The sequence below is a fragment of the Coregonus lavaretus genome, assembly GCF_964263955.1.
Source record: "Coregonus lavaretus genome assembly, chromosome: 20".
Classification (NCBI taxonomy): domain Eukaryota; kingdom Metazoa; phylum Chordata; class Actinopteri; order Salmoniformes; family Salmonidae; genus Coregonus; species Coregonus lavaretus.
Genome location: NC_140007.1, coordinates 34813740 through 34839311, shown reverse-complemented (window position 1 = coordinate 34839311; position 25572 = coordinate 34813740). Strand labels below are relative to the sequence as shown.

At 44.7% G+C, this 25572-nt stretch overlaps 1 protein-coding gene across 1 annotated transcript in view; it reads left to right on the top strand.

The window, feature by feature from the left end:
* Nucleotides 1-20865, top strand: part of vwa5b1 (von Willebrand factor A domain containing 5B1) — a gene marked incomplete at both ends in the record, with an annotated part of 67275 nt that extends 46410 nt beyond the window's left edge. The window contains 10 exons of the mRNA XM_084185033.1: nt 603-810; nt 959-1161; nt 2871-3138; nt 3405-3713; nt 3950-4087; nt 6564-6692; nt 6925-6996; nt 7339-7402; nt 12313-12436; nt 20107-20865. Coding sequence (XP_084041159.1) covers nt 603-810; nt 959-1161; nt 2871-3138; nt 3405-3713; nt 3950-4087; nt 6564-6692; nt 6925-6996; nt 7339-7402; nt 12313-12436; nt 20107-20865 — 2274 coding nt within the window. The remainder of the gene's footprint in view (nt 1-602; nt 811-958; nt 1162-2870; nt 3139-3404; nt 3714-3949; nt 4088-6563; nt 6693-6924; nt 6997-7338; nt 7403-12312; nt 12437-20106) is intronic.
* Between the last annotated feature and the right edge of the window lie 4707 nt (nt 20866-25572).

Here is a 25572-nt window from a genome sequence, read left to right as displayed (position 1 = left end):
CCGCATTGAAGCTATGTAATTACTTGGAACAATGTGGACTGCAAACAGGTTCAAGTTAACATATTTAGCAAAGATGAGATAGGTCTACATTTTGTTATTTTGTTTCTGTACGCTGTTTAACAAACTATAACGGACTAAAATTGGATTTGGAGTTGATTCCAAGGCAATACATAAAAGAACGTAAATACACAACTTGAAGCAACCACATATTTAGCCATGAAGCACGTTCTGATTGGCCAGCAAGCAGCCAAGCCTCGACACACCCACAACTTGTTCATTCATCAAAACCAAGCCCTTTCGCACCAACTGCGCCGTTAATTGTGGTTGTGAAAATAGGCAAAATATTTTAGACACACCCCAGAGCATATAGCGCTACCGCCAGCGCTTAGATTGACCATTGAGTTAGGTTTGTTAAAATAGAGCCCAATATGTTAAGTGGTTCAAATGAAGGATGTCGATAATTTTTTATATATATCCTCTATGAAAATGTGTCGAAACCAATATCTTGAAATAAATGTCTCTGTCAGCAACTATCAATTACTGTCTCTCAAGTGGTGTAGATACGCAGGACTCAAACATTTTTCATTCAACTCTTCCACCAGGATAAGAGGAAGCGCTACAGTATGATGCGTTCCAATGACTCAGCCAGCTCCGTGTTCTACCACTCCCAAGAGGAGGACCCAGGGACGACCACAGGCTTCTCTGACGGTCAGGGAACCAACAGGGACATACACACCAGCCCTCTGTTTGACTCCTACCAAGACTCCATGTCAGAGAGCAGCCCTGGCCCCACAAAGCATAACGCCATGGGTAAGAATCCAGAGGTTTGAGATCATCTCTGCATTTCCACTGATTTAAATGTCATTATTGTTCAGCTTGTCCAATGCACACAATAACGATCACCCAGTCATGTTTATTTGTGCACAAAAATTATTGTAATCTTTTCACAAACCCATAGGAATGGACACTAAAACATCACCTAGAAGACGTGCGTATAGCACCAACCGGATAGTGGACTACAACCCCAACATGAAGAAGACCTACACTCCCAGTGACCCCAGCTCTGTAGAGGGGCAGAACCCACTGAGGAGAGCTAAGGTCCAGGAGCTGAATGGACAGACCAGCCCTGACTATGGAGCACAGTGGAAGAATGACTACCAGGTGAGTGCAGAGTCTTGTGGCACTGGCAACAGATCTGTCTCTCGACTCTCTCGACTGGGGTTCGATCCCTGTGTCCACTGTTCCTACTGTGTCTCTGTCTTCTTCATCTATCTACCACTCTACTTCTAACATTTACATTTACATCAATTAGCAGACGCTCTTATCCAGAGCGACTTACAAATTGGTGCATTCAACTTATGATAGCCAGTGGGACAACCACTTTTTTTTTTTTTTCATTTATGTATGGGGGGTGGTGGGGGAGTGGGGGGGGGGGGGGGGTAGAAGGATTACTTTATACTATTCCAGGTATTCCTTAAAGAGGTAGGGTTTCAAGTGACTCCGGAAGGTGGTCAGTGACTCCGCTGTCCTGGCGTCGTGGGGAGCTTGTTCCACCATTGGGGTGCCAGAGCAGCAAATAGCTTTGACTGGACTGAGCGGGAACTGTGCTTCTGGAGAGGTAGGGGAGCTAGCAGGCCAGAGGTGGATGAACACCTGAAAAACAATGACAATGAGGTGAATTCTTCTAGAAAATAGAAACATGTATAGAATACATTAAAAACATGTCTTAATATGATCCACATGGTTCATTCATTTCAATCTTCAAATGGAATCCTTTAAGGACAGTTGAATTTATTATTAGTTCTTAACCACACAAAAGCCATTTGAGAACACCACAGAATATGTAAGACATTGGAGCAAATATTAATATGCTTTCATGGGGAAAGTAAGAACCATTCTGAAAAAGGTTGGTTTTTACAGGTTGATAGCTCAGCATAAGGTGTTTTGGGTGTGCATATACACTGATATTAAAACCTAAACTCTCTTTCGTCTATGCCAGCAGCAGGACAATGATATTGTCCTTCCAATAAAACAACCCAGGCAGTCAGTGTTGATATTGCAGTGGCGGTGGAGAAGTACTAACAGGGTGGGAGAAAGCTGTCTGACCCTGGGATGAGTTGGAGTGTAATCAAGAATACAAAATAAGAAGGTGCTCTCATCACTAATGAGGGCCACAATCATTTCACGATTGACAAATTTACGGTCTGAAAGTTGCCCGAAGAGTATTGGCATAATCAAGACGAGGCTCACCTGTCTCTCACCTGTCTCTCACCTGTCTCTCCATGGTGCCTGTCCTTGTACAAATGATTTACTTGGAATTTGACATTGATCTGCAGACTGTGATAGTTACCAGTACAAGATTTGGTTCTGGGTGCTGAGATTATTGATCTGCTTATTAAGTCAAAACAGGTTTTATGGTCATCAACAGAAAGCATATAAAGAAATATAACAAAACATTTGATACAAATTGACATCAACTCATTTAAATTGTGGTGCAAGCGATATCATAACAGATAATCAGAATGTATCTGCCGTTTTCCTTGATTTAGTAAAATCAGTGGAAAGAGCAAATATCCTTTCAACTTGAATGGGCAGTGGGCAAAAGCACTACTCTGATGACTGAGTCTATCATTACTCTGCATGCATACTGCAATCACTGTAATGCTCCTTATTATAACTTGAGTGAGCCACTTGGCTGAATGGGTACATTCGCAATTAGCCAATGGTCGGGTTCACAGTTGTGGGGAGTAAGTCAATGGATATATGGCAATTATTGTGGACATAAATGAACAATGCAATAAGGTTTAGTAAGAATGTTTTTGGTCATAGTGTTTCGCTAAACATGGACCTTTATGTCTAACCCCTGACAGCCACAGCTGGTGAGCCTGTGTGCCACATCTGCCACGGACTCCAGAGGGCGCCCTACCAACGGTGCTTCTCACAGGCCCTCCCCCCAGCAGGAGGGGGCTCCCCAGGAGGCGGAGCCAGAGCAGGCCCAGTCCCCCGGCACCAAGCTGCAGACCAGAGCCACCAGGAGCTGGGCTGATCCAGAGCACGCCCTAGGAGGAGCCAGGAGCACCGGTGGGGAGGACGGCTCGTCCTCCACTGGCCCATCTGTAAGCAGCTTCGGAGACGCAGGTGGGTTCACAACCACAGCCCTCCCACTCACCCTAAAGATCATGGTAGACACATACAGTCCCTCAAATCTGAATATTCTCTTCAAGTAAAGTAGTTTTAATGATGGGTAGTTTTAATGATGGGTATTAATGATGTGTAATTATCTGATAAGCACAGTCAATTCAAATCAGCCTGACACTTGCATTTATGACTAGTAGTGACCTAATATATTCAAAAACTGATATCCAGACAAACAGCCTAACTACTCCCTATTGTTGTGTTACCAGACTGCTACCCCAATCAGCTGTGTGAGATAGAAACCCCCCAGGAGCCTCCAGCCACCCCAGACCTGACCTCAGCTCCTCAGGACAGGGAGGTAGTGAAGGGGTACTGTAAGGCTGTGGTGTCGGGCCTGCTCTGTGGGAAGCCAGTCAAGTGGGAGGTGACCTTTGACATAGACCCCTACCTGAAGGGCAGAGAGCGGGAGGAGAAGGTTCACGAGGAACTCTGGAATGAAACATTCCATCACCTGGCTGGACGTTCCATCATTCAGGACTTTGAGCACATGGTAGATCAGGAGTGTGAGATTGAGCATGGTACGTAAGAGATGGGTAATATCTCAATGCTCAAATGATATATTTTGGCGTGATTGGTGTCTTATCGTTTTGTTTTGGTAATAGTTTGCTGTATCAAATAGTGACAACCTTGTGCTAATGAAGAGGATTTCAGGCGAGAAATCAGATAGATAAATCGGATTTCTCCAAATATTTTTTATAATGGAATTTATGTAAATCATGAGATGATGAAGTGACAACAACATGTGATTTCTCAGGTTCTGGCAGAAGGTACCGGTTATATGCCATTCACACCAGCAAGGCCTGTAACATTCTCAGTAAATACACTGCCTTTGTGCCCGTTGATCTGGACACTAATGAATATTTACAGACCTCTATCGACTACATCAACCCAGGTGAGACTGTCACGCCCTGACTCTGGGGACTCTTATTTGTTGAGTCAGGGTGTGTATTTTCTATGTGGTGATTGTCTATGTTGTATATTCTAGTATTTGTATTTCTATGTTGGCCGGTGTGGTTCCCAATCAGAGGCAGCTGTCGCTCGTTGTCTCTGATTGGGGACCATACTTAGGCAGCCTATTGGCACTAGTGGGTTGTGGGATCTTGTTCCGTGTTAGGTATGTTGTTTGTGTACCTTGGACTTCACGTTTCGTTTCTTGTTTTGTCGTTGTGTTTAATAGTCAAATAAACATGTATGCATATCACTCTGCGCCTTGGTCTGACCCGTTCATGAACGAACGTGACAGAAGATCCCACCAAACGAGGACCAAGCAGCGTGCCCAGGAAGAGCGAATAGCCATGTCCCAAGTGGGCAAATTGTGGTCATGGGAAGAGATATTCGCGGGGAAAGGGCCATGGGCGAAGGTAGATGTCCAGGCAGGAGAGGAGCAACGGCAACACAGAGGACGCCGGTCGAGGAGGAAGCCCAAGAGACAGCCCCAATAACATTTTTTTGGGGGCTAAAAGGGTGGTTGGCGGAGCCTAGTGTTAGAGCAGAGCCAACTCCCCGTACTCACGCGAGGAGGCGTTGTGACTGGGCAGTCTCCGTGTTATGCGGAGCTACGTACTGTGTCGCCAGTGTGCCGGCACAGTCCTGTACGTCCTGTGCTAGCACCACGCACGTGCCGCGCGAAGATGGGCATCCAGCCAGGACGGGGTGTGCCGGCTCAACGCTCCTGGTCTCCAGTACACCTCCTCGGTCCCGCATATCCTGCGCCGGTTCTACGAGCTGTATCGCCAGTACGCGTGCACAGCCCAGTGCGTCCTGTGCCAGCGCCCCGCACGTGTAGTGCGAAAGTGGGTAGCCAGCCAGGACGGGTTGTGCCAGCTCTCCGCTCCAGACCTCCAGTCCGCCTTCGCAGTCCGGCCCGGCCTGTTCCTGTTCTCGCACCAAGCCAGTGGTGCGCGTCGCCAGCCCGGTCCGGCCTGTTCCTGTCCCTCGCACCAAGCCAGTGGTGCGCGTCGCCAGCCCGGCCTGTTCCTGCTTCTCGCACCAAGCCAGTGGTGCGTGTCGCCAGTCCGGCCCGGCCTGTTCCTGCTCCTCGCACCAAGCCAGTGGTGCATGTTCCTAGTCCAGTTCGGCCCGTGCCTGCTCCTCGCACCAGACCAGTGGTGAGTGTGTCCAGTCCGGGACGGCCTGTGCCCGTTCCACCGGTGCCTGGTCCGGCACCAGTCAGCAGCTCCAGTCCGGAGTCAGAGCAGTCCGCTCCACCAGTGCCTGATCCAGCGCCGGTAAGCTGCTCCAGTCCGGAGCCAGAGCAATCTGCTCCACCGGTGCCTGATCCAGCTCCGGTCAGCGGCTCCACTCCGGAGCCAGAGCAGTCAGCTCCACCGGTGCCTGATCCAGCTCCGGTCAGCGGCTCCACTCCGGAGCCAGAGCAGTCCGCTCCACCGGGGTCCAGTCCAGATCCGGTCAGCGGCTCCACTCCGGAGCCAGAGCAGTCCGCTCCACCAGGGTCTAGTCCAGATCCGGTCAGCGGCTCCAGTCCGGAGCCTGAGTAGTCCGCTCCACCGGTGCCCGGTCCAGCTCCGGTCAGCGGCTCCAGTCCAGACCCAGACGTCAGCCCCTCTCCTGGTTCGGGGTCTCCCACACCAGGGTCCAGACAGGGCTTGGAGTATAGTGGGAGGAAGGAGAGGGGAAGCAGCGCGCCGAGGTCCAGACCAGACCAGGGGCGCAACAGGGAGGCGGAGAATAGGTGGTGGTCACGCCCGGAGCCGGATCCGCCTCCGAGGCGGAATGCCCACCCGGCCCCTACCCTGTTAAGTAAAGGTTGTGCGGTCGGAGTCCGCACCTTTGGGGGGGGGGGGGGGTACTGTCACGCCCTGACTCTGGGGACTCTTATTTGTTGAGTCAGGGTGTGTATTTTCTATGTGGTAATTGTCTATGTTGTATATTCTAGTATTTGTATTTCTATGTTGGCCGGTGTGGTTCCCAATCAGAGGCAGCTGTCGCTCGTTGTCTCTGATTAGGGACCATACTTAGGCAGCCTATTGGCACTAGTGGGTTGTGGGATCTTGTTCCGTGTTAGGTATGTTGTTTGTGTACCTTGGACTTCACGTTTCGTTTCGTCGTCGTTGTGTTTAATAGTCAAATAAACATGTATGCATATCACGCTGCGCCTTGGTCTGACCCGTTCATGAACGAACGTGACAGAGACACTCCTGTTCATGGTATGCATACATTCACATTGTATGGCAGGGAGTTTTTTTTAAATATTTTGTATCCATTGTCATGACACTTCTGACCTTTATTAACGATAACGTAACTTTGTCCTTTAATACTACAAAAGGGTAGCGTTCTATGACCTTCTTTACATTGTTGGTCAGGAAATACATTATATCTGTGTTGAAAGCTGCTGTTGGGTGTTTCAGGTGAGGGTCTGAAGAGGGGCTCTCACACCAGTTCTCGCTCTGGGAACAGGAAGAACCGGGGTTACTCCATCGGACTGGGACGCTCCCAGTCTGGCTGCATGTCAGAGGAGGACGGACACCTGCCCACCAGTAAGACCTTCACCATACTACATACTCATAAAGATTTGTATGTGAGAGGAAGAATGTTTGAAAATGTGTGACAAGTGATAGTTTGAAGAGGTCATACGCCTGCCAAACAGAGAGATCTGACAGGTTTTAATATCCATATGCTTTGAATGTTTTACACATATAGTAAACTGTTCATGTTGTCCACAGTGATACTTTTCAAATGGCATTGACCTATCTTTTTGGTGTGTTATAGGTGTGGAAGATTGTGCCTCTCCATGCAGCACCCCCTCATCCTCTGGCTGGGAAAGATGCAGCTTTACAGATGGTGAGTTTTTATCTGTCCTGTTTTGCTTTCGAGGAAAACTACTTCCATATCGAGCAAATTATATGAATGTCTTCCTTCAACTGAGAAAAGCCCATTTGTTTTCTTATGGTCTACATTGATAACGTCTAATCAACACACACACACATACACAGCTGCTAGATTGTGTGTGTCCTCTGCTGTGGCTGCCAGGCCTCTATGGGTGTCTTTTATCTGTGATGTCTGTGGCGGTGTCGTGTGGAGTGGAGTCTTGAGCTCAGGGGAGAGAGAAAATAGCTAAATGGAAAACTAGTGTGCCCCGTCTCTCTCTCTCTCTCTCTCTCTCTCTCTCTCTCTCTCTCTCAGACTCTCAGAGAAACCTGTCGGTGACCTCAGACCAGAAGTCGGTGGAGAGCCTCTTCTCAGCCAAGTGGGTGATGGAGAGGGCCAGGCTGGAGACTGTCAGGGACAATAACATACTAACTGTACCGCTAGTGCTGTCTCATGGCCAACTGATAATAGAAAATGGGGACAGCGGAGTGGTTTTCAATTCACTGAGTTACATTGTTTTGTGTAATCGGCATACATAATACACTTTTGCAGTTATAATGATTGTTTGTATGATGAGATGTTACTTAGTGACCAACTAGATCTAATTTTAACTTCCTGTTACTATACAGTGTGCTCCAAAATTATTAGGACAGTGACACATTTTTTGTGGTTTTGGCTCTGTACGGTCGTGGTCAAAAGTTTTGAGAATGACACAAATACTAATTTTCACAAAGTCTGATGCCTCAGTTTTGATGATGGCAATTTGCATATACTCCAGAATGTCATGAAGAGTGATCAGATGAATTGCAATTAATTGTCCCTATTTGCCATGAAAATGAACTTAATCCCAAAAAAACATTTCCACTGCATTTCAGCCCTGCCACAAAAGGACCAGCTGCCATCATGTCAGTGATTCTCTCGTTAACACAGATGAGAGTGTTGACGAGGACAAGGCTGGAGATCACTCTGTCATGCTGATTGAGTTAGAATAACAGACTGGAAGCTTTAAAAGGAGGGTGGTGCTTGAAATCATTGTTCTTCCTCTGTTAACCATGGTTACCTGCAAGGAAACACGTGCTGTCATCATTGCTTTGCACAAAAAGGGCTTCACAGGCAAGGATATTGCTGCTAGTAAGATTGCACCTAAATCAACCATTTATCGGATCATCAAGAACTTCAAGGAGAGAGGTTCAATTGTTGTGAAGAAGGCATCAGGGCGCCCAAGAAAGTCCAGCAAGCGCCAGGACAGTCTCCTAAAGTTGATTCAGCTGCGGGATCGGGGCACCACCAGTGCAGAGCTTGCTCAGGAATGGCAGCAGGCAGGTGTGAGTGCATCTGCACGCACAGTGAGGCGAAGACTTTTGGAGGATGGCCTGTTGTCAAGAAGGGCAGCAAAGAAGCCACTTCTCTCCAGGAAGAACATCAGGGACAGACTGATATTCTGCAAAAGGTACAGGGATTGGACTTCTGAGGACTGGTTTAAAGTCATTTTCTCTGATGAATCCCCTTTCCGATTGTTTGGGGCATCCGGAAAACACCTTGTCCGGGGGAAGACAAGGTGAGCGCTACCATCAGTCCTGTGTCATGCCAACAGTAAAGCATCCTGAGACCATTCATGTGTGGGGTTGCTTCTCAGCCAAGGGAGTGGGCTCACTCACAATTTTGCCTAAGAACACAGCCATGAATAAAGAATGGTACCAACACATCCTCAGAGAGCAACTTCTCCCAACCATCCAAGAACAGTTTGGTGACGACCAATGCCTTTTCCAACATGATGGAGCACCTTGCCATAAGGCAAAAGTGATAACTAAGTGGCTCGGGGAACAAAACATCGAAACTTTTGACCACGACTGTACTCCAGCACTTTGCATTTGAAATGATACAATGACTATGAGGTTAAAGTGCAGACTGTCATTTTTGACTACTTTAATACACATATAAGTGAATTTGTCCCAATACTTTTGGTCCCCTAAAATGGGGGGTTATGCACCTGATATGAATGAAAATACCCTAAAATTAAAGCTCAGTCTGCACTGTCAGCTTACATTCTGGAGAGGGTACATGATAGGTTTAGTGACCACAAGTGTATTGTTATTTATTATAACAGAGGGTTTTGTGATGCAATCTCCACAGCATAAAGTCATCCATAAGATGTCTCTTATGTTAGAACAGCTATAAAATATCTAAAACTCTATAAGTGACTGTTGAGCTACACATCAATTTTAGATACTTTTAGATGAAGCACGAAAAATGTGAATGTACAGTGCCTTCGGAAAGTATTCAGACCGCTTGATTTTTTCCACATTACTTACGTTGCTGCCTTATTCTAAAATGGATTAAATAAATAAAAAATCATTAGCAATCTACACACAATACCTCATAATGACAAAGTGAAAACAGTTTTTTAGAAAATGTTGCACATTTATAAAAAATTTAAAACAGAAATACCTTATTTACATAAGTATTCAGACCCTTTGCTATGAGACTCGAAACTGAGCTCAGGTGCATCCTGTTTCCATTGATCATCCTTGAGATGTTTCTACAACTTGATTGGAGTCCACCTGTGGTAAATTCAATTGATTGGACATGATTTGGAAAGGCACACACCTGTCTATATAAGGTCCCACAGTTGACAGTGCATGTCAGAGCAAAAAACCAAGCCATGAGGTCGAAGGAATTGTCCGTAGAGCTCCGAGACAGGATTGTGTCAAGGCACAGATCTGGGGAAGGGTACCAGATACTTATGTAAATGTGATATTTCCGTTTTTTAATTTTTATAAATTAGCAAAATAATCTAAAAACCTGTTTTGGCTTTGTCATTATGGGGTATTGTGTGTAGATACATTTTAGAATAAGGCTGTAACGTAACAAAATGTGTAAAAGATCAAGGGGTCTGAATACTTTCCAAAGGCACTGTAGGTATCATTGACTTGCATTAGATTTGTGCCACAGTGATTGCGGATGATGTCACCAAGGGGAAGCATGTACAGGGGAAACGTCTGCATAGATATGACCTGAACCAGTCGAAGGCAACGCCGGAGATTCACATCCACCTCTCCTGCTGGTCAACAAGGATGTTACAGTATAATCAATAGTATAAAATGCGGCACTGAGATCCAAAATAACTAGAATATATTTCACACCGGCATCGGCAGCCAACAGAAGGTCATTACTGACTTTCAATAAATCAGTTTCTGTGCTGTGAAGTGAGTGGAAGCCCGACTGGTATTTTTCAAATAAGTTGTTCATAATCAAACAAGCCACCATTTGCTTGAAAACAACTTTTTCAAAAACCTTGGATAAAAAAAGAAGTTTAGAGTGAGGTCTATAATTACTCAGTGAGGAGGGAGAGCTTTAACAACACAGCTCAACAGACTCCTTTATATAGCTCCTTTCTTCACCTCACCCCTATATCACCTTTATCTCTCAGGCACCCATTACCACTCAGGTGCTTTGGTCCACTAGGCACCATTCATGCATTGCTCAGTGTGAGGAAAAATTCTCATTGACCACTTATCCTGGAGCGTACTTTTTGTTGTTGTGAAATGACAAACGGAAGAGGGATTTGGTGTTTATTGAGTTCAGTTGTTATTTTATTCAGCTATAGGTATGTGCTGAGAATGGCAGGGTTATGGTAGGACCATAATAAGGGCTGTGAATGCTCCTTTATGTCGCAGAGAAATTCCAATGTACAGTGGGGAGAACAAGTATTTGATACACTGCCGATTTTGCAGGTTTTCCTACTTACAAAGCATGTAGAGGTCTGTAATTTTTATCATAGGTACACTTCAACTGTGAGAGACGGAATCTAAAATAAAAATCCAGAAATTCACATTGTATGATTTTTAAGAAATTAATTTGCATTTTATTGAATGACATAAGTATTTGATCACCTACCAACCAGTAAGAATTCCGGCTCTCACAGACCTGTTAGTTTTTCTTTAAGAAGCCCTCCTGTTCTCCACTCATTACCTGTATTAACTGCACCTGTTTGAACTTGTTACCTGTATAAAAGACACCTGTCCACACACTCAATCAAACAGACTCCAACCTCTCCACAATGGCCAAGACCAGAGAGCTGTGTAAGGACATCAGGGATAAAATTGTAGACCTGCACAAGGCTGGGATGGGCTACAGGACAATAGGCAAGCAGCTTGGTGAGACGGCAACAACTGTTGGCGCAATTATTGGAAGAATAATTGCGCCAACAGAAAATGGAAGAAGTTCAAGATGACGGTCAATCACCCTCGGTCTGGGGCTCCATGCAAGATCTCACCTCGTGGGGCATCAATGATCATGAGGAAGGTGAGGGATCAGCCCAGAACTACACGGCAGGACCTGGTCAATGACCTGAAGAGAGCTGGGACCACAGTCTCAAAGAAAACCATTAGTAACACACTACGCCGTCATGGATTAAAATCCTGCAGCGCACGCAAGGTCCCCCTGCTCAAGCCAGCGCATGTCCAGGCCCGTCTGAAGTTTGCCAATGACCATCTGGATGATCCAGAGGAGTAATGGGAGAAGGTCATGTGGTCTGATGAGACAAAAATATAGCTTTTTGGTCTAAACTCCACTCGCCGTGTTTGGAGGAAGAAGAAGGATGAGTACAACCCCAAGAACACCATCCCAACCGTGAAGCATGGAGGTGGAAACATCATTCTTTGGGGATGCTTTTCTGCAAAGGGGACAGGACGACTGCACCGTATTGAGGGGAGGATGGATGGGGCCATGTATCGCGAGATCTTGGCCAACAACCTCCTTCCCTCAGTAAGAGCATTGAAGATGGGTCGTGGCTGGGTCTTCCAGCATGACAACGACCCGAAACACACAGCCAGCGCAACTAAGGAGTGGCTCCGTAAGAAGCATCTCAAGGTCCTGGAGTGGCCTAGCCAGTCTCCAGACCTGAACCCAATAGAAAATCTTTGGAGGGAGCTGAAAGTCCGTATTGCCCAGCGACAGCCCCAAAACCTGAAGGATCTGGAGAAGGTCTGTATGGAGCAGTGGGCCAAAATCCCTGCTGCAGTGTGTGCAAACCTGGTCAAGACCTACAGGAAATGTATGATCTCTGTAATTGCAAACAAAGGTTTCTGTACCAAATATTACTTATGTCATGCAATAAAATGCAAATTAATTAATTCCTACTACATGCTTTGTAAGTAGGAAAACCTGCAAAATCGGCAGTGTATCAAATACTTGTTCTCCCCACTGTATGTACTTGTACTCACAAATGTAATGAATGAAACTTCAAGTTGAACTCGAGGTACTGCATCCCTCTCCTCTCCTCTACAGGCTGACTCTCAACCGGACGAGACTCCTGACCCGGGCCGCCAGGAGCTTCATGTTTCGCTCACACAGCAAAACCAGCGACTCCGTGGGGGAGAGTGAGAACGAGAACAAAGACTACATTCCTCTGGTGCGTTGCTGCACATGTGCACCATTAGTTCTAGATAAAAGACCGTTCACTGGATCTAAATACAATCAACTGCCAATACTTTCTACATGGTTTTTCAGAAGGGTTGCTGTAATTCACCAGTGACAAAAGGGCATGTTTTTGAAAATATAAATGTTAAATGATAAACGGGGCATACTTGAACTAGTCAGTAAAAATATAAAGGAGGTGAAGGAGCCTCGAGATGAGTGACGAAAAAGCTGTGACAATGGAGAAAGAAAGAAACAAGCTAAAAGGTACAGTCAATACTATTGAAACTGACGTTAAATAACTTAAAAATGTTCCTGAGAGAAGCCTTACTTGAAATACAGACTAGATCTATGAGAGAAAATCTGTTACTTACTGGTATCAAAGAAAATGAGGGTAAAGATCCTAAGCTGTAGTAAAATAATTCTTAAAGCGCTACAGATCCCAGGCGATACTGTCGACAAAATCAAACTCGAACGTGTACATCATTTCGTACAGAGAGGACAGAGATATGAGGCGCCCAATCATTGACAAATGTGCATTCTTTAAAAATAAAATAATGTTTAAAAGACTGGGCAAAAGACCCGCTAGCACGAAAATAGTCATGAATGATCAGTTCCCGAAGGAAATTGCAGAATGGCCAAAGTTCTGTATCCACTCTTTAAGGTGAATAGATTAAAAGGGAAACGTGTAGTTCTTGTTGTCGATAAACTGTATATTGATAACCAACTGTTCCGAGACACCAAGACTACTCCATGGCTATTCTAAATATTTCAAAGTTCCCATAGAAGAGTAAAATAATGGAACACCCAATACTAACCATAGTAGGGATTTTTTTGGTGAGGAAAAACAATAAAATACAGCAATTGATAAAGAACACTATACCGTTCAAGATAGGGAATGTTGTAAAATAATTAGTATTCGACTTTCTATTTATAGTATACAGTGGGGGAAAAAAGTATTTAGTCAGCCACCAATTGTGCAAGTTCTCCCACTTAAAAAGATGAGAGAGGCCTGTAATTTTCATCATAGGTACACGTCAACTATGACAGACAATCCAGAAAATCCAGAAAATCACATTGTAGGATTTTTAAAGAATTTATTTGCAAATTATGGTGGAAAATAAGTATTTGGTCACCTACAAACAAGCAAGATTTCTGGCTCTCACAGACCTGTAACTTCTTCTTTAAGAGGCTCCTCTGTCCTCCACTTGTTACCTGTATTAATGGCACCTGTTTGAACTTGTTATCAGTATAAAAGACACCTGTCCACAACCTCAAACAGTCACACTCCAAACTCCACTATGGCCAAGACCAAAGAGCTGTCAAAGGACACCAGAAACAAAATTGTAGACCTGCACCAGGCTGGGAAGACTGAATCTGCAATAGGTAAGCAGCTTGGTTTGAAGAAATCAACTGTGGGAGCAATTATTAGGAAATGGAAGACATACAAGACCACTGATAATCTCCCTCGATCTGGGGCTCCACGCAAGATCTCACCCCGTGGGGTCAAAATGATCACAAGAACGGTGAGCAAAAATCCCAGAACCACACGGGGGGACCTAGTGAATGACCTGCAGAGAGCTGGGACCAAAGTAACAAAGCCTACCATCAGTAACACACTACGCCGCCAGGGACTCAAATCCTGCAGTGCAGACGTGTCCCCCTGCTTAAGCCAGTACATGTCCAGGCCCGTCTGAAGTTTGCTAGAGTGCATTTGGATGATCCAGAAGAGGATTGGGAGAATGTCATATGGTCAGATGAAACCAAAATAGAACTTGTTGGTAAAAACTCAACTCGTCGTGTTTGGTGGACAAAGAATGCTGAGTTGCATCCAAAGAACACCATACCTACTGTGAAGCACGGGGGTGGAAACATCATGCTTTGGGGCTGTTTTTCTGCAAAGGGACCAGGACGACTGATCCGTGTAAAGGAAAGAATGAATGGGGCCATGTATCGTGAGATTTTGAGTGAAAACCTCCTTCCATCAGCAAGGGCATTGAAGATGAAACGTGGCTGGGTCTTTCAGCATGACAATGATCCCAAACACACCGCCCGGGCAACGAAGGAGTGGCTTCGTAAGAAGCATTTCAAGGTCCTGGAGTGGCCTAGCCAGTCTCCAGATCTCAACCCCATAGAAAATCTTTGGAGGGAGTTGAAAGTCTGTGTTGCCCAGTGACAGCCCCAAAACATCAGTGCTCTAGAGGAGATCTGCATGGAGGAATGGGCCAAAATACCAGCAACAGTGTGTGAAAACCTTGTGAAGACTTACAGAAAACGTTTGACCTGTGTCATTGCCAACAAAGGGTATACAACAAAGTATTGAGAAACTTTTGTTATTGACCAAATACTTATTTTCCACCATAATTTGCAAATAAATTCATAAAAAATCCTACAATGTGATTTTCTGGATTTTTTTTCCTCATTTTGTCTGTCATAGTTGACGTGTACCTATGATGAAAATTACAGGCCTCCCTCATCTTTTTAAGTGGGAGAACTTGCAAAATTGGTGGCTGACTAAATACTTTTTTTCCCCACTGTATATAAATAGATAAAAGACAGCATTAGAAGATAATAACACAAAAGTATGCAAAAGCCTGAAATTAAGTTGTAATCAACATGATAGCAAACAGCAAACACAGCAAACAGAGGACATAGAAGGCACAGTATGTGGGTATGTGCGGGTGTATTGTGATGGAAGGTGGGGTGTGTGTTTTTGTGTTTGGAAAAGTGTGGAGGTAAGTGAGTGAAAAAGGAAAATGGTTGCAAATACCAGAGCCCATGTGTGTCTGCGAGCAGGAGTTGTGACAGAGAGAGTTTTCAATTTTGTACAGATATATGATATACATTTAAAATAAATTATAAATATAGTTTATTTATTTATTGTCCTGTCATGATGGAACGGTCCCCAACCCTATACCCGAGACACCCACCTGAGCGACCCATACACTAAGGAGAAGTCCTTATCTGTTTGATAGGCCTACTGCAAGTAGCCTATATGCAGCCAAGACAGAAAGATAAATGCGGTCAGAGACCCACTAAAGCAGCACTGCCCCCTCAAGATTCTGAGCCTGCCTGGCAGGGTTGGTCTTACAAAGCCAAAGCCCCCGAATGGGTGAGCATAATATACAAGGAATTTCTCAGAGTTGCTAATGGCGACCTTGTACCTAGCCGGTGGGAATTCCGGTGGGGTGTCCCCACCCAGGTAGTGGCAGTACTGGCAACACTAGCTGCAGTAACCCATGGGGAGGGGGTCACAACTCGGACAATCAGAGAGGGGGCAAATTATTGTGGCCCTGGTGGCACAAAATAATAAAAGGTCTGACTGCACAGAGATGCTTGGGAAAATGGTCACAACGGGGGACCAGCATGTGTGTGTTTCAGGGGAAAGGGGTGTAACTGAGCTCCATCAGCTAGGACTTGACATTGGTTAATCAAATCTCCCCTTTTTTGCTCAATTTTGCACGCCTCTCAAACCGCTACAACTGTATGTGCATTCACACATCAAGTCCTTTCTTGAGTTGGGCTCGGAGATGGCACAACTGTTGAACATCTGAGATTGTGATTGTTTGTGGGGGAAGGGTGGGGAGTGTGTGTGTGAATGTATCCCACATGTGTTGCTATGGAGTAATGATGTTAAAGACAGTATAGGATGAATCACAATAATTATTTGCCAAAATAATAATTGCTTGCCAAAAATGTAATTTTTGTAATGGCAATCCTGGTTATAGGTAACAATCCTTAGCATGAACTGCATACATTATTATGCATATCATTAGTTAATTGTGGAAATAAATTAATATAAAATCAAATCACATTTTATTTGCCACATGCGCCGAATACAACAGGTGTAGACAGTACAGAGAAATGCTTACTTACAAGCCCTTAACCAACAATGCATAAAACATATTTTTTTAAAGTGTTAAGTAAAAAAATAAAAGCAAATAACTAAAGAGCAGCAGTAAAATAAAATAACAGTAGGGAGGCTACAGTGTGGGAAAAAAGTATTTGATCCCCTGCTGATTTTGTACGTTTGCCCACTGACAAAGACATGATCAGTCTATAATTTTTATGGTATGTTTATTTGAACAGTGAGAGACAGAATAGCAACAAAATAATCCAGAAAAACGCATGTAAAAAATGTTATAAATTGATTTGCATTTTAATGAGGGAAATAAGTATTTGACCCCTCTGCAAAACATTACTTAGTACTTGGTGGCAAAACCCTTGTTGGCAATCACAGAGGTCAGATGTTTCTTGTAGTTGGCCACCAGGTTTCCACACATCTCAGGAGGGATTTTGTTCCACTCCTCTTTGAAGATCTTCTCCAAGTCATTAAGGTTTCGAGGCTGACGTTTGGCAACTCGAACCTTCAGCTCACTTCACAGATTTTCTATGGGATTAAGGTCTGCAGACTGGCTAGTCCACTCCAGGACCTTAATGTGCTTCTTATTGAGCCACTCATTTGTTGCCTTGGCCATGTGTTTTGGGTCATTATCATGCTGGAATACCCATCCATGACCCATTTTCAATGCCCTGGCTGAGGGAAGGAGGTTCTCACCCAAGATTTGACGGTACATGGCCCTGTCCATCATCCCTTTGATGCGGTGAAGTTGTCCTGTCCCCTTAGCAGAAAAACACCCCCAAAGCATAATGTTTCCACCTCCATGTTTGACGGTGGGATGGTGTTCTTGGGGTCATAGGCAGAATTCCTCCTCCTCCAAACACGGCGAGTTGAGTTGATACCAAAGAGCTCGATTTTGGTCTCATCTGACCACAACACTTTCACCCAGTTCTCCTCTGAATCATTCAGATGTTTATTGGCAAACTTCAGACGGCCCTGTATATGTGCTTTCTTGAGTAGGGGGACCTTGCGGGCGCTGCAGGATTTCAGTCCTTCACGGCGTAGTGTGTTATCAATTGTTTTCTTGGTGACTATGGTCCCAGCTGCCTTGAGATCATTGCCAAGATCCTCCCGTGTAGTTCTGGGCTGATTCCTCACCGTTCTCAATGTCATTGCAACTCCACGAGGTGAGATCTTGCATGGAGCCCCAGGCCGAGGGAGATTGACAGTTATTTTGTGTTTCTTCCATTTGCGAATAATCGCACCAACTGTTGTCACCTTCTCACCAAGCTGCTTGGCGATGGTCTTGTAGCCCATTCCAGCCTTGTGTAGGTCTACAATCTTGTCCCTGACATCCTTGGAGAGCTCTTTGATCTTGGCCATGGTGGAGAGTTTGGAATCTGATTGATTGATTGCTTCTGTGGACAGGTGTCTTTTATACAGGTAACAAACTAAGATTATGACCACTCCCTTTAAGAGTGTGCTCCTAATCTCAGCTCGTTACCTGTATAAAAGACACCTGGGAGCCAGAAATCTTTCTGATTGAGAGGGGGTCAAATACTTATTTCCCTCATTAAAATGCAAATCAATTTGTAATATTTTTTACATGCGTTTTTCTGGATTTTTTTGTTGTTATTCTGTCTCTCACTGTTCAAATAAACCTACCATTAAAATTATAGACTGATAATTTCTTTGTCAGTGGGCAAACGAACAAAATCAGCAGGGGATCAAATACACTGCTCAAAAAAATAAAGGGAACACTTAAACAACACAATGTAACTCCAAGTCAATCACACTTCTGTGAAATCAAACTGTCCACTTAGGAAGCAACACTGATTGACAATACATTTCACATGCTGTTGTGCAAATGGAATAGACAACAGGTGGAAATTATAGGCAATTAGCAAGACACCCCCAATAAAGGACTGGTTTTGCAGGTGGTGACCACAGACCACTTCTCAGTTCCTATGCTTCCTGGCTGATGTTTTGGTCACTTTTGAATGCTGGCAGTGCTTTCACTCTAGTGGTAGCATGAGACAGAGTCTACAACCCACACAAGTGGCTCAGGTAGTGCAGCTCATCCAGGATGGCACATCAATGCGAGCTGTGGCAAGAAGGTTTGCTGTGTCTGTCAGCGTAGTGTCCAGAGCATGGAGGCGCAACCAGGAGACAGGCCAGTACATCAGGAGACGTGGAGGAGGCCGTAGGAGGGCAACAACCCAGCAGCAGGACTGCTACCTCCGCCTTTGTGCAAGGAGGAGCAGGAGGAGCACTGCCAGAGCCCTGCAAAATGACCTCCAGCAGGCCACAAATGTGCATGTGTCTGCTCAAACGGTCAGAAACAGACTCCATGAGGGTGGTATGAGGGCCCGACGTCCACAGGTGGGGGTTGTGCTTTCAGCCCAACACCGTGCAGGACGTTTGGCATTTGCCAGAGAACACCAAGATTGGCAAATTCGCCACTGGCGCCCTGTGCTCTTCACAGATGAAAGCAGGTTCACACTGAGCACGTGACAGACGTGACAGAGTCTGGAGACGCCGTGGAGAACGTTCTGCTGCCTGCAACATCCTCCAGCATGACCGGTTTGGCGGTGGGTCAGTCATGGTGTGGGGTGGCATTTCTTTGGGGGGCCGCACAGCCCTCCATGTGCTCGCCAGAGGTAGCCTGACTGCCATTAGGTACCGAGATGAGATCCTCAGACCCCTTGTGAGACCATATGCTGGTGCGGTTGGCCCTGGGTTCCTCCTAATGCAAGACAATGCTAGACCTCATGTGGCTGGAGTGTGTCAGCAGTTCCTGCAAGAGGAAGGCATTGATGCTATGGACTGGCCCGCCCGTTCCCCAGACCTGAATCCAATTGAGCACATCTGGGACATCATGTCTCGCTCCATCCACCAACGCCACGTTGCACCACAGACTGTCCAGGAGTTGGCGGATGCTTTAGTCCAGGTCTGGGAGGAGATCCCTCAGGAGACCATCCGCCACCTCATCAGGAGCATGCCCAGGCGTTGTAGGGAGGTCATACAGGCACGTGGAGGCCACACACACTACTGAGCCTCATTTTGACTTGTTTTAAGGACATTACATCAAAGTTGGATCAGCCTGTAGTGTGGTTTTCCACTTTAATTTTGAGGGTGACTCCAAATCCAGAACTCCATGGGTTGATACATTTGATTTCCATTGATAATTTTTGTGTGATTTTGTTGTCAGCACATTCAACTATGTAAAGAAAAAAGTATTTAATAAGATTATTTCATTCATTCAGATCTAGGATGTGTTATTTTAGTGTTCCCTTTATTTTTTTGAGCAGTGTGTATATATATATATATAATAAGGATTATCCATGCTTTGAAAATATATATAATAATTTGTCAAGCCTACAAGCAATACAAGACTCTATTATTATGATGGGAGATTATAATACAGTTTTAAATACCTCAATGGACAGTAAAGGAAATAACACTACAAACTATCACCCTCATGCACTTAAGGAAATTTTGGTCGCAGGTTCAGGAATGGCTGAAGAATTGCAACATTTACCTGGAGCTAACTCTGCAAATAGCACTGCTGGGTGATTTGAAAAGTCATAGTCAATCGATTAATAATATTTTTTAGCAAAAATGTTGATCTTTAATTGACAATCTGTAGAAACTATGAGAATAGAAATGTTCAGAAATTTTGTGAAACATCATCACAGCACAGTTGAAAAATATAAAAACTGGATGTTCTTCAGAGATAGATGGGAGGGGTTGAGTGTAGCTGAAGGATGGGAAAAAAAAGATATGTTTCACTACTTTTATTAATCTCCCTCTCTCTGGTACAGGTGTCCTTACAGTTTGCATGTGGTGCGTTCTGCCTGGACAGCGCTCTGTGTGAGGCCATCAACGTGCCCATGGACAAGCTGAAGTGGACATCTCCCTTCACCAGCCACCGGGTCAGTCTGGGTCACCACGTCTCCCACTCAGCCAGCCGCCGCTCAGACAGCATCGCTGCAGACGACAGCCACAGGTCCACCTCTCCATCTTCGTTTCACAGCTCAGCTAAGGAGACAGAAACCAGCCTGGCAGCTCACCACCAGCACCAGCCTGGAGAGCTGGTCGTCAACTGCCACAGACAAGGGGGGCACAGCCCCTCTCACCTGGCCAGGAGTCCACGGACTGAGGGTGGGCCTGGGTCTTCTCCTTCCTTCCTGGGCGGCCCCTCCACGCCTACCTCCTCCACCTACGCCAAGCACCCTCACACCCAGACTGACAGCGGACAGGGCTTGGAGTCGGAGAGCGTGGAAACTCCCCCAGAAGCGTCCCCTGGTGTTCCGGGGTCCAGGAAGAGGCTGGATACGGAGGGCATGGTGTGGGCCACGGCTGTAGCCCTGGCCTGGCTGGAGCACAGCTCGGCCAGCTACTTCATAGAGTGGGAGCTGATAGCAGCTAAGGCTAGCATGTGGCTCAGTGCCCAGACCATCCCTGAAGGAAAGGACTTAGCCTCGGTCAAGTCTGCTGCCAACCAGCTCTTTATCATCCTCAGACACTGGGACGAGAACCTGCAGCTCAACATGCTCTGCTACAACCCCAACAGTGTCTGAGGCTGATCGCATCGCATGGACCGTCCTCCATCCGGACATATCCAACCATACTATGCTAACTGACTAATGCTTTATTTATTACTATTTGTTATTTGCCATTTTGAGTATTGCCGAATTTGTTAGTGCAGTTATTGTGAGCATTGTGTAGTTGAATTGATTCTGTTATGATAACTTCTAAACATGTCAGAAGCTTCACAGAGGCACAAACTTGCTTGTTGTCTCCCTTTGGGTGGATACAGACCATGCATTCACCAGCTATGGGTCTGATTAAACGTGATCGTATCCACATGGTGAAGGAAATCAGAAGTGTTAGAGTAAACGTACATATTAGAAAAAATATATATGTTTATGAAAATATATGTATTGTTTTATTTATGTTTAATATTTCCATCATATTGATGTCCAATGATGAGAGAATCTGCCAAAACTATTCCAACAAGAGACTTATCCAATTATTTACATTGCATCTAATGTGTTTGATCGTCACAATCATTTCAAAATCAATATTGTGATATATGAAAATTTGCCTGTCCCAGATCTGTTTGTGCTGTCTTGCCAACTATGGCCAATTCCTCTTCTCATGTTTGATGTCTTCGTATTGGTTCAGAGACGGTCCTTTTACCGCTGTTTATTTGTATTCATCAGCCATAAGTGCCTAACAATGATTAAACACAAACAAAGATTGGTTATCTGAAAAACGTATTTAGATGTTTCTGTGCTGTTATTTCTCTACAGTTATTGTTTGATATCAATTGTGTTTACATATAAAAAATGCTAAGCGTGTTTTCTTTGTAGGTGTTCTGAATAATGTGATAGAAACTTTCAATTTGGATGACAGAAATGTGAGTTTTTCTTTCCTTTGTCCTTTCCTTTCAGTTGTCTCTTTAGTAAATCATACTTTGCTCTCATATTTCCTCATAACCTTTGTTGTTTTACTCAGGTAATATTATTTTCCTCAGGCTTTGAAATTGCATCCATCCTGCTGCATGGAAAACCGATGTTTGTGTTGTAAGATGTATCAACAGTGGGAGCAAAGCAATTCCCCCACAGTCAACCTATTCTGCTGCATTTGGCCCTGGTCAAAAGTAATGCGCTATAGGGAGTCGGGTACCATTTGGAACGTACCTCTAGAAATATCGTAATTGAATTGTGATCTGTATGAACTTATAGTGATTGTGGCGGCTGGCTTTAGTTGTGTACATCTCGATTGTTGCTGTGTGTTTTGAAAATATGATTGTTGACTGTTTGAGGCTGTCTAAAGCTTCCATAGTGTCAGTTTGAGGCTGTCTAAAGCTTCCATAGTGTCAGTTTGCTAAATGTCAGTGCTATGACTATGCAACTGCATGTAATAAAATATTTCCACTCATGAAGCCGTACAAGTTTGTATCAAGACAAAGATGAAACTATTGGTCCTGTTGGTTTCACAAACAATATAACGGATGTTACCCTGCATGGTGCAATAGTGGTTTATGTCCAGTTTTATGTTCAATTAATGATGCTTGGTATTTAAACAGAATTGCACCCAAAGGCAGTACTATTCATAGCCAGAAGATTATGCACCACACTTTGAAAAACCATGAAGTTAAGAAGTTCTCTCATTGAACTAGACTAAATGAAAACAAGTTATATTTTACAGACGTTGGTGTGGTATGCCATACCTGACTCTGTCTGAGGGCCTCATTAACAACAAGTGCAGAAAGGAGCAACGGCTCAGAGAAAGCAAAGAGCCCATTAGGATAACAAAGATCTAGTCGTGCTAGTAACACCACAACCTGGAAACAGTATGTGCGAAAGGTATGAAAGAGAGGAGCGGGGAGAGAGAGTTGTAGGGATAGAGGGAGAGATTGAGGTAGGAGAGAGAGAGTTGTAGGGATAGAGGGAGAGATTGAGGTAGGGGAGAGAGAGTTGTAGGGATAGAGGGAGAGATTGAGGTAGGAGAGAGAGAGTTGTAGGGATAGAGGGAGAGATTGAGGTAGGGGAGAGAGTTGTAGGGATAGAGGGAGAGATTGAGGTAGGGGAGAGAGAGTTGTAGGGATAGAGGGAGAGATTGAGGTAGGGGAGAGAGAGTTGTAGGGATAGAGGGAGAGATTGAGGTAGGGGAGAGAGAGTTGTAGGGATAGAGGGAGAGATTGAGGTAGGGGAGAGAGAGTTGTAGGGATAGAGGGAGAGATTGAGGTAGGGGAGAGAGAGTTGTAGGGATAGAGGAAGAGATTGAGGTAGGGGAGAGAGAGTTGTAGGGATAGAGGGAGAGATTGAGGTAGGGGAGAGAGAGTTGTAGGGATAGAGGGAGAGATTGAGGTAGGGGAGAGAGAGTTGTAGGGATAGAGGGAGAGATTGAGGTAGGAGAGAGAAAGAGAGATGGAGGTAGGGGAGAGAGAGAAAGAGTAGGGGGGGGAGAGAAAGAGAGTGAGAGAGAGATGGTATGGAGAGAGAGCGTGATTGAAGAAGAACCATGGCTCATTAGTGTTGTGACGGGTGATACAGCAGCAGTCCATCTTGACCCTCCATTTATACACAGAGCTACAGATGCTCCTGTTGCTGGTACACATGGTACACACTACACAGGGCACATGGTACACTACACAGGGCACATGGTACACACTACACAGGACACATGGTACACACTACACAGGGCACATGGTACACACTACACAGGACACATGGTACACACTACACAGGGCACAAGGTACACAGGGCACATGGTTATAAACTACACAGAGCACATGGTACACACTACACAGGGCACATGGTACACACTACTCAGGGCACATGGTACACACTACACAGAGCACATGGTACACACCACACAGGGCACATGGTACACACTACACAGGGCACATGGTACACACTACACAGGGCACAAGGTACACACTACACAGGGCACATGGTACAAACTACACAGAGCACATGGTACACACTACACATGGTACACACTACACAGGGCACATGGTACACACTACACAGGGCACATGGTACACACTACACAGGGCACATGGTACACACTACACAGGGTACATGGTACACACTACACATGGTACATGGTACACACTAAACAGGGCACATGGTACACACTACACAGGGCACATGGTACACACTACACAGGGTACATGGTACACACTACACAGTGCTTTGAAGAGCAATCCTCCAAAGAGGGTACCCTACAGGGGATTAGACTGTGGCCGTCAAATCTCAGCAGCCCTTCAACTATGTTGTTATAATTTGCCACAATTCTGTGCAAGTGCAAGCCACTGACAGTGGCTTCAGAGATTGTCTTGAAATTAGATTACATGCTCCTTCCATTCTCTGACAGTAGTTAGAAGCACAACTGTGAATGACAGTTTGGTTTTCAGTTAGTTTATTGCCACTTTAGGCTTCCCCCATAATTATTTTCCTACTTTCTTAGTCAGAGAAAGGATCTGCACAAGGACTTTTGATGTTCATATTGTTACTAGGCTACTGCTTCTATATTCAGAGAAAATACCTGTGTAAGGGAGTTGTTAGAACAGATCTACCCACGTTTTCCTGTGTCTCTTCGCATGAACAAATGAACATTGTCAATAGTTAACATGGCTACTGGAGCTTCTTTCTGTTGTTTAACAAGGTTTCTGAGTCGATTGAGCAGCACTGATCAGGATCATTAGGGTCAAAAATCTAAAACTTGTAGCGTATTTGAGGTTTAAAAAGGCTTCTGCCTCCTGAGTGGCGTGGAAAATGTATCAACTCCTGCAACAATGTCCATTAATTATAATCCACAAAATAATTCACATTTCCTTTTGCTGCAGGATTATTTTTCTGCTGTCGCAAGCTGGCACAAATGAAGATCTACACCCTAATTAGGGCTAATTAGGGCCAACTCGGTGGTCATGATACTGATAGGCACATCGATAATATGACAGTTGTTCTATTCTCTATGTACAGGCCAACCAATGAATAAGCATAAGAATACTGTTTGGAAAAGGATCTAATCACCACTTATGTCACTAATGATAGCTGTAGGTCTATTGATCGAGACGTGAAAGAGCTTTAACCAGGCACTCCCATCTCAGGCAAGATTAAATATAAAGTAAGTATAGTGACATTAACAAAACTTTTATTTTGTTCTAAAAATAGTTTGCAATTCATGACAATGTACAGGATAGTGTGGCAAACGCTTCAATATGGCTACTGTATGCAGTATAAATACAATGCAGCATTCCCACATAGATATTATTAGACTGGAGGTTTTGTTCAAATGACATGATGTTGCTTTGAGAATGTATGACCCAAGGTCTTTTGGAAAAAAATACTGGTTGTCAAACTTTCTCTAATGTCTCTGCCATTGCTGTTTGGAGATTTGTCCTGTGGAATGAGTTTTCATCAACCTAGCTATTTATAAATCCTCCAAAAATATTAGATTTCTGTGAAGGCTCTTTTATATATGAGAATGGCAGTTACAGTGAGGGAAAAAAGTATTTGATCCCCTGCTGATTTTGTACGTTTGCCCACTGACAAAGAAATGATCAGTCTATAATTTTAATGGTAGGTTTATTTCAACAGTGAGAGACAGAATAACAACAACAAAATCCAGAAAAACGCATGTCAAAAATGTTATAAATTGATTTGCATTTTAATGAGGGAAATAAGTATTTGTCCCCCTCTAAATCAGAAAGATTTCTGGCTCCCATGTGTCTTTTATACAGGTAACGAGCTGAGATTAGGAGCACACTC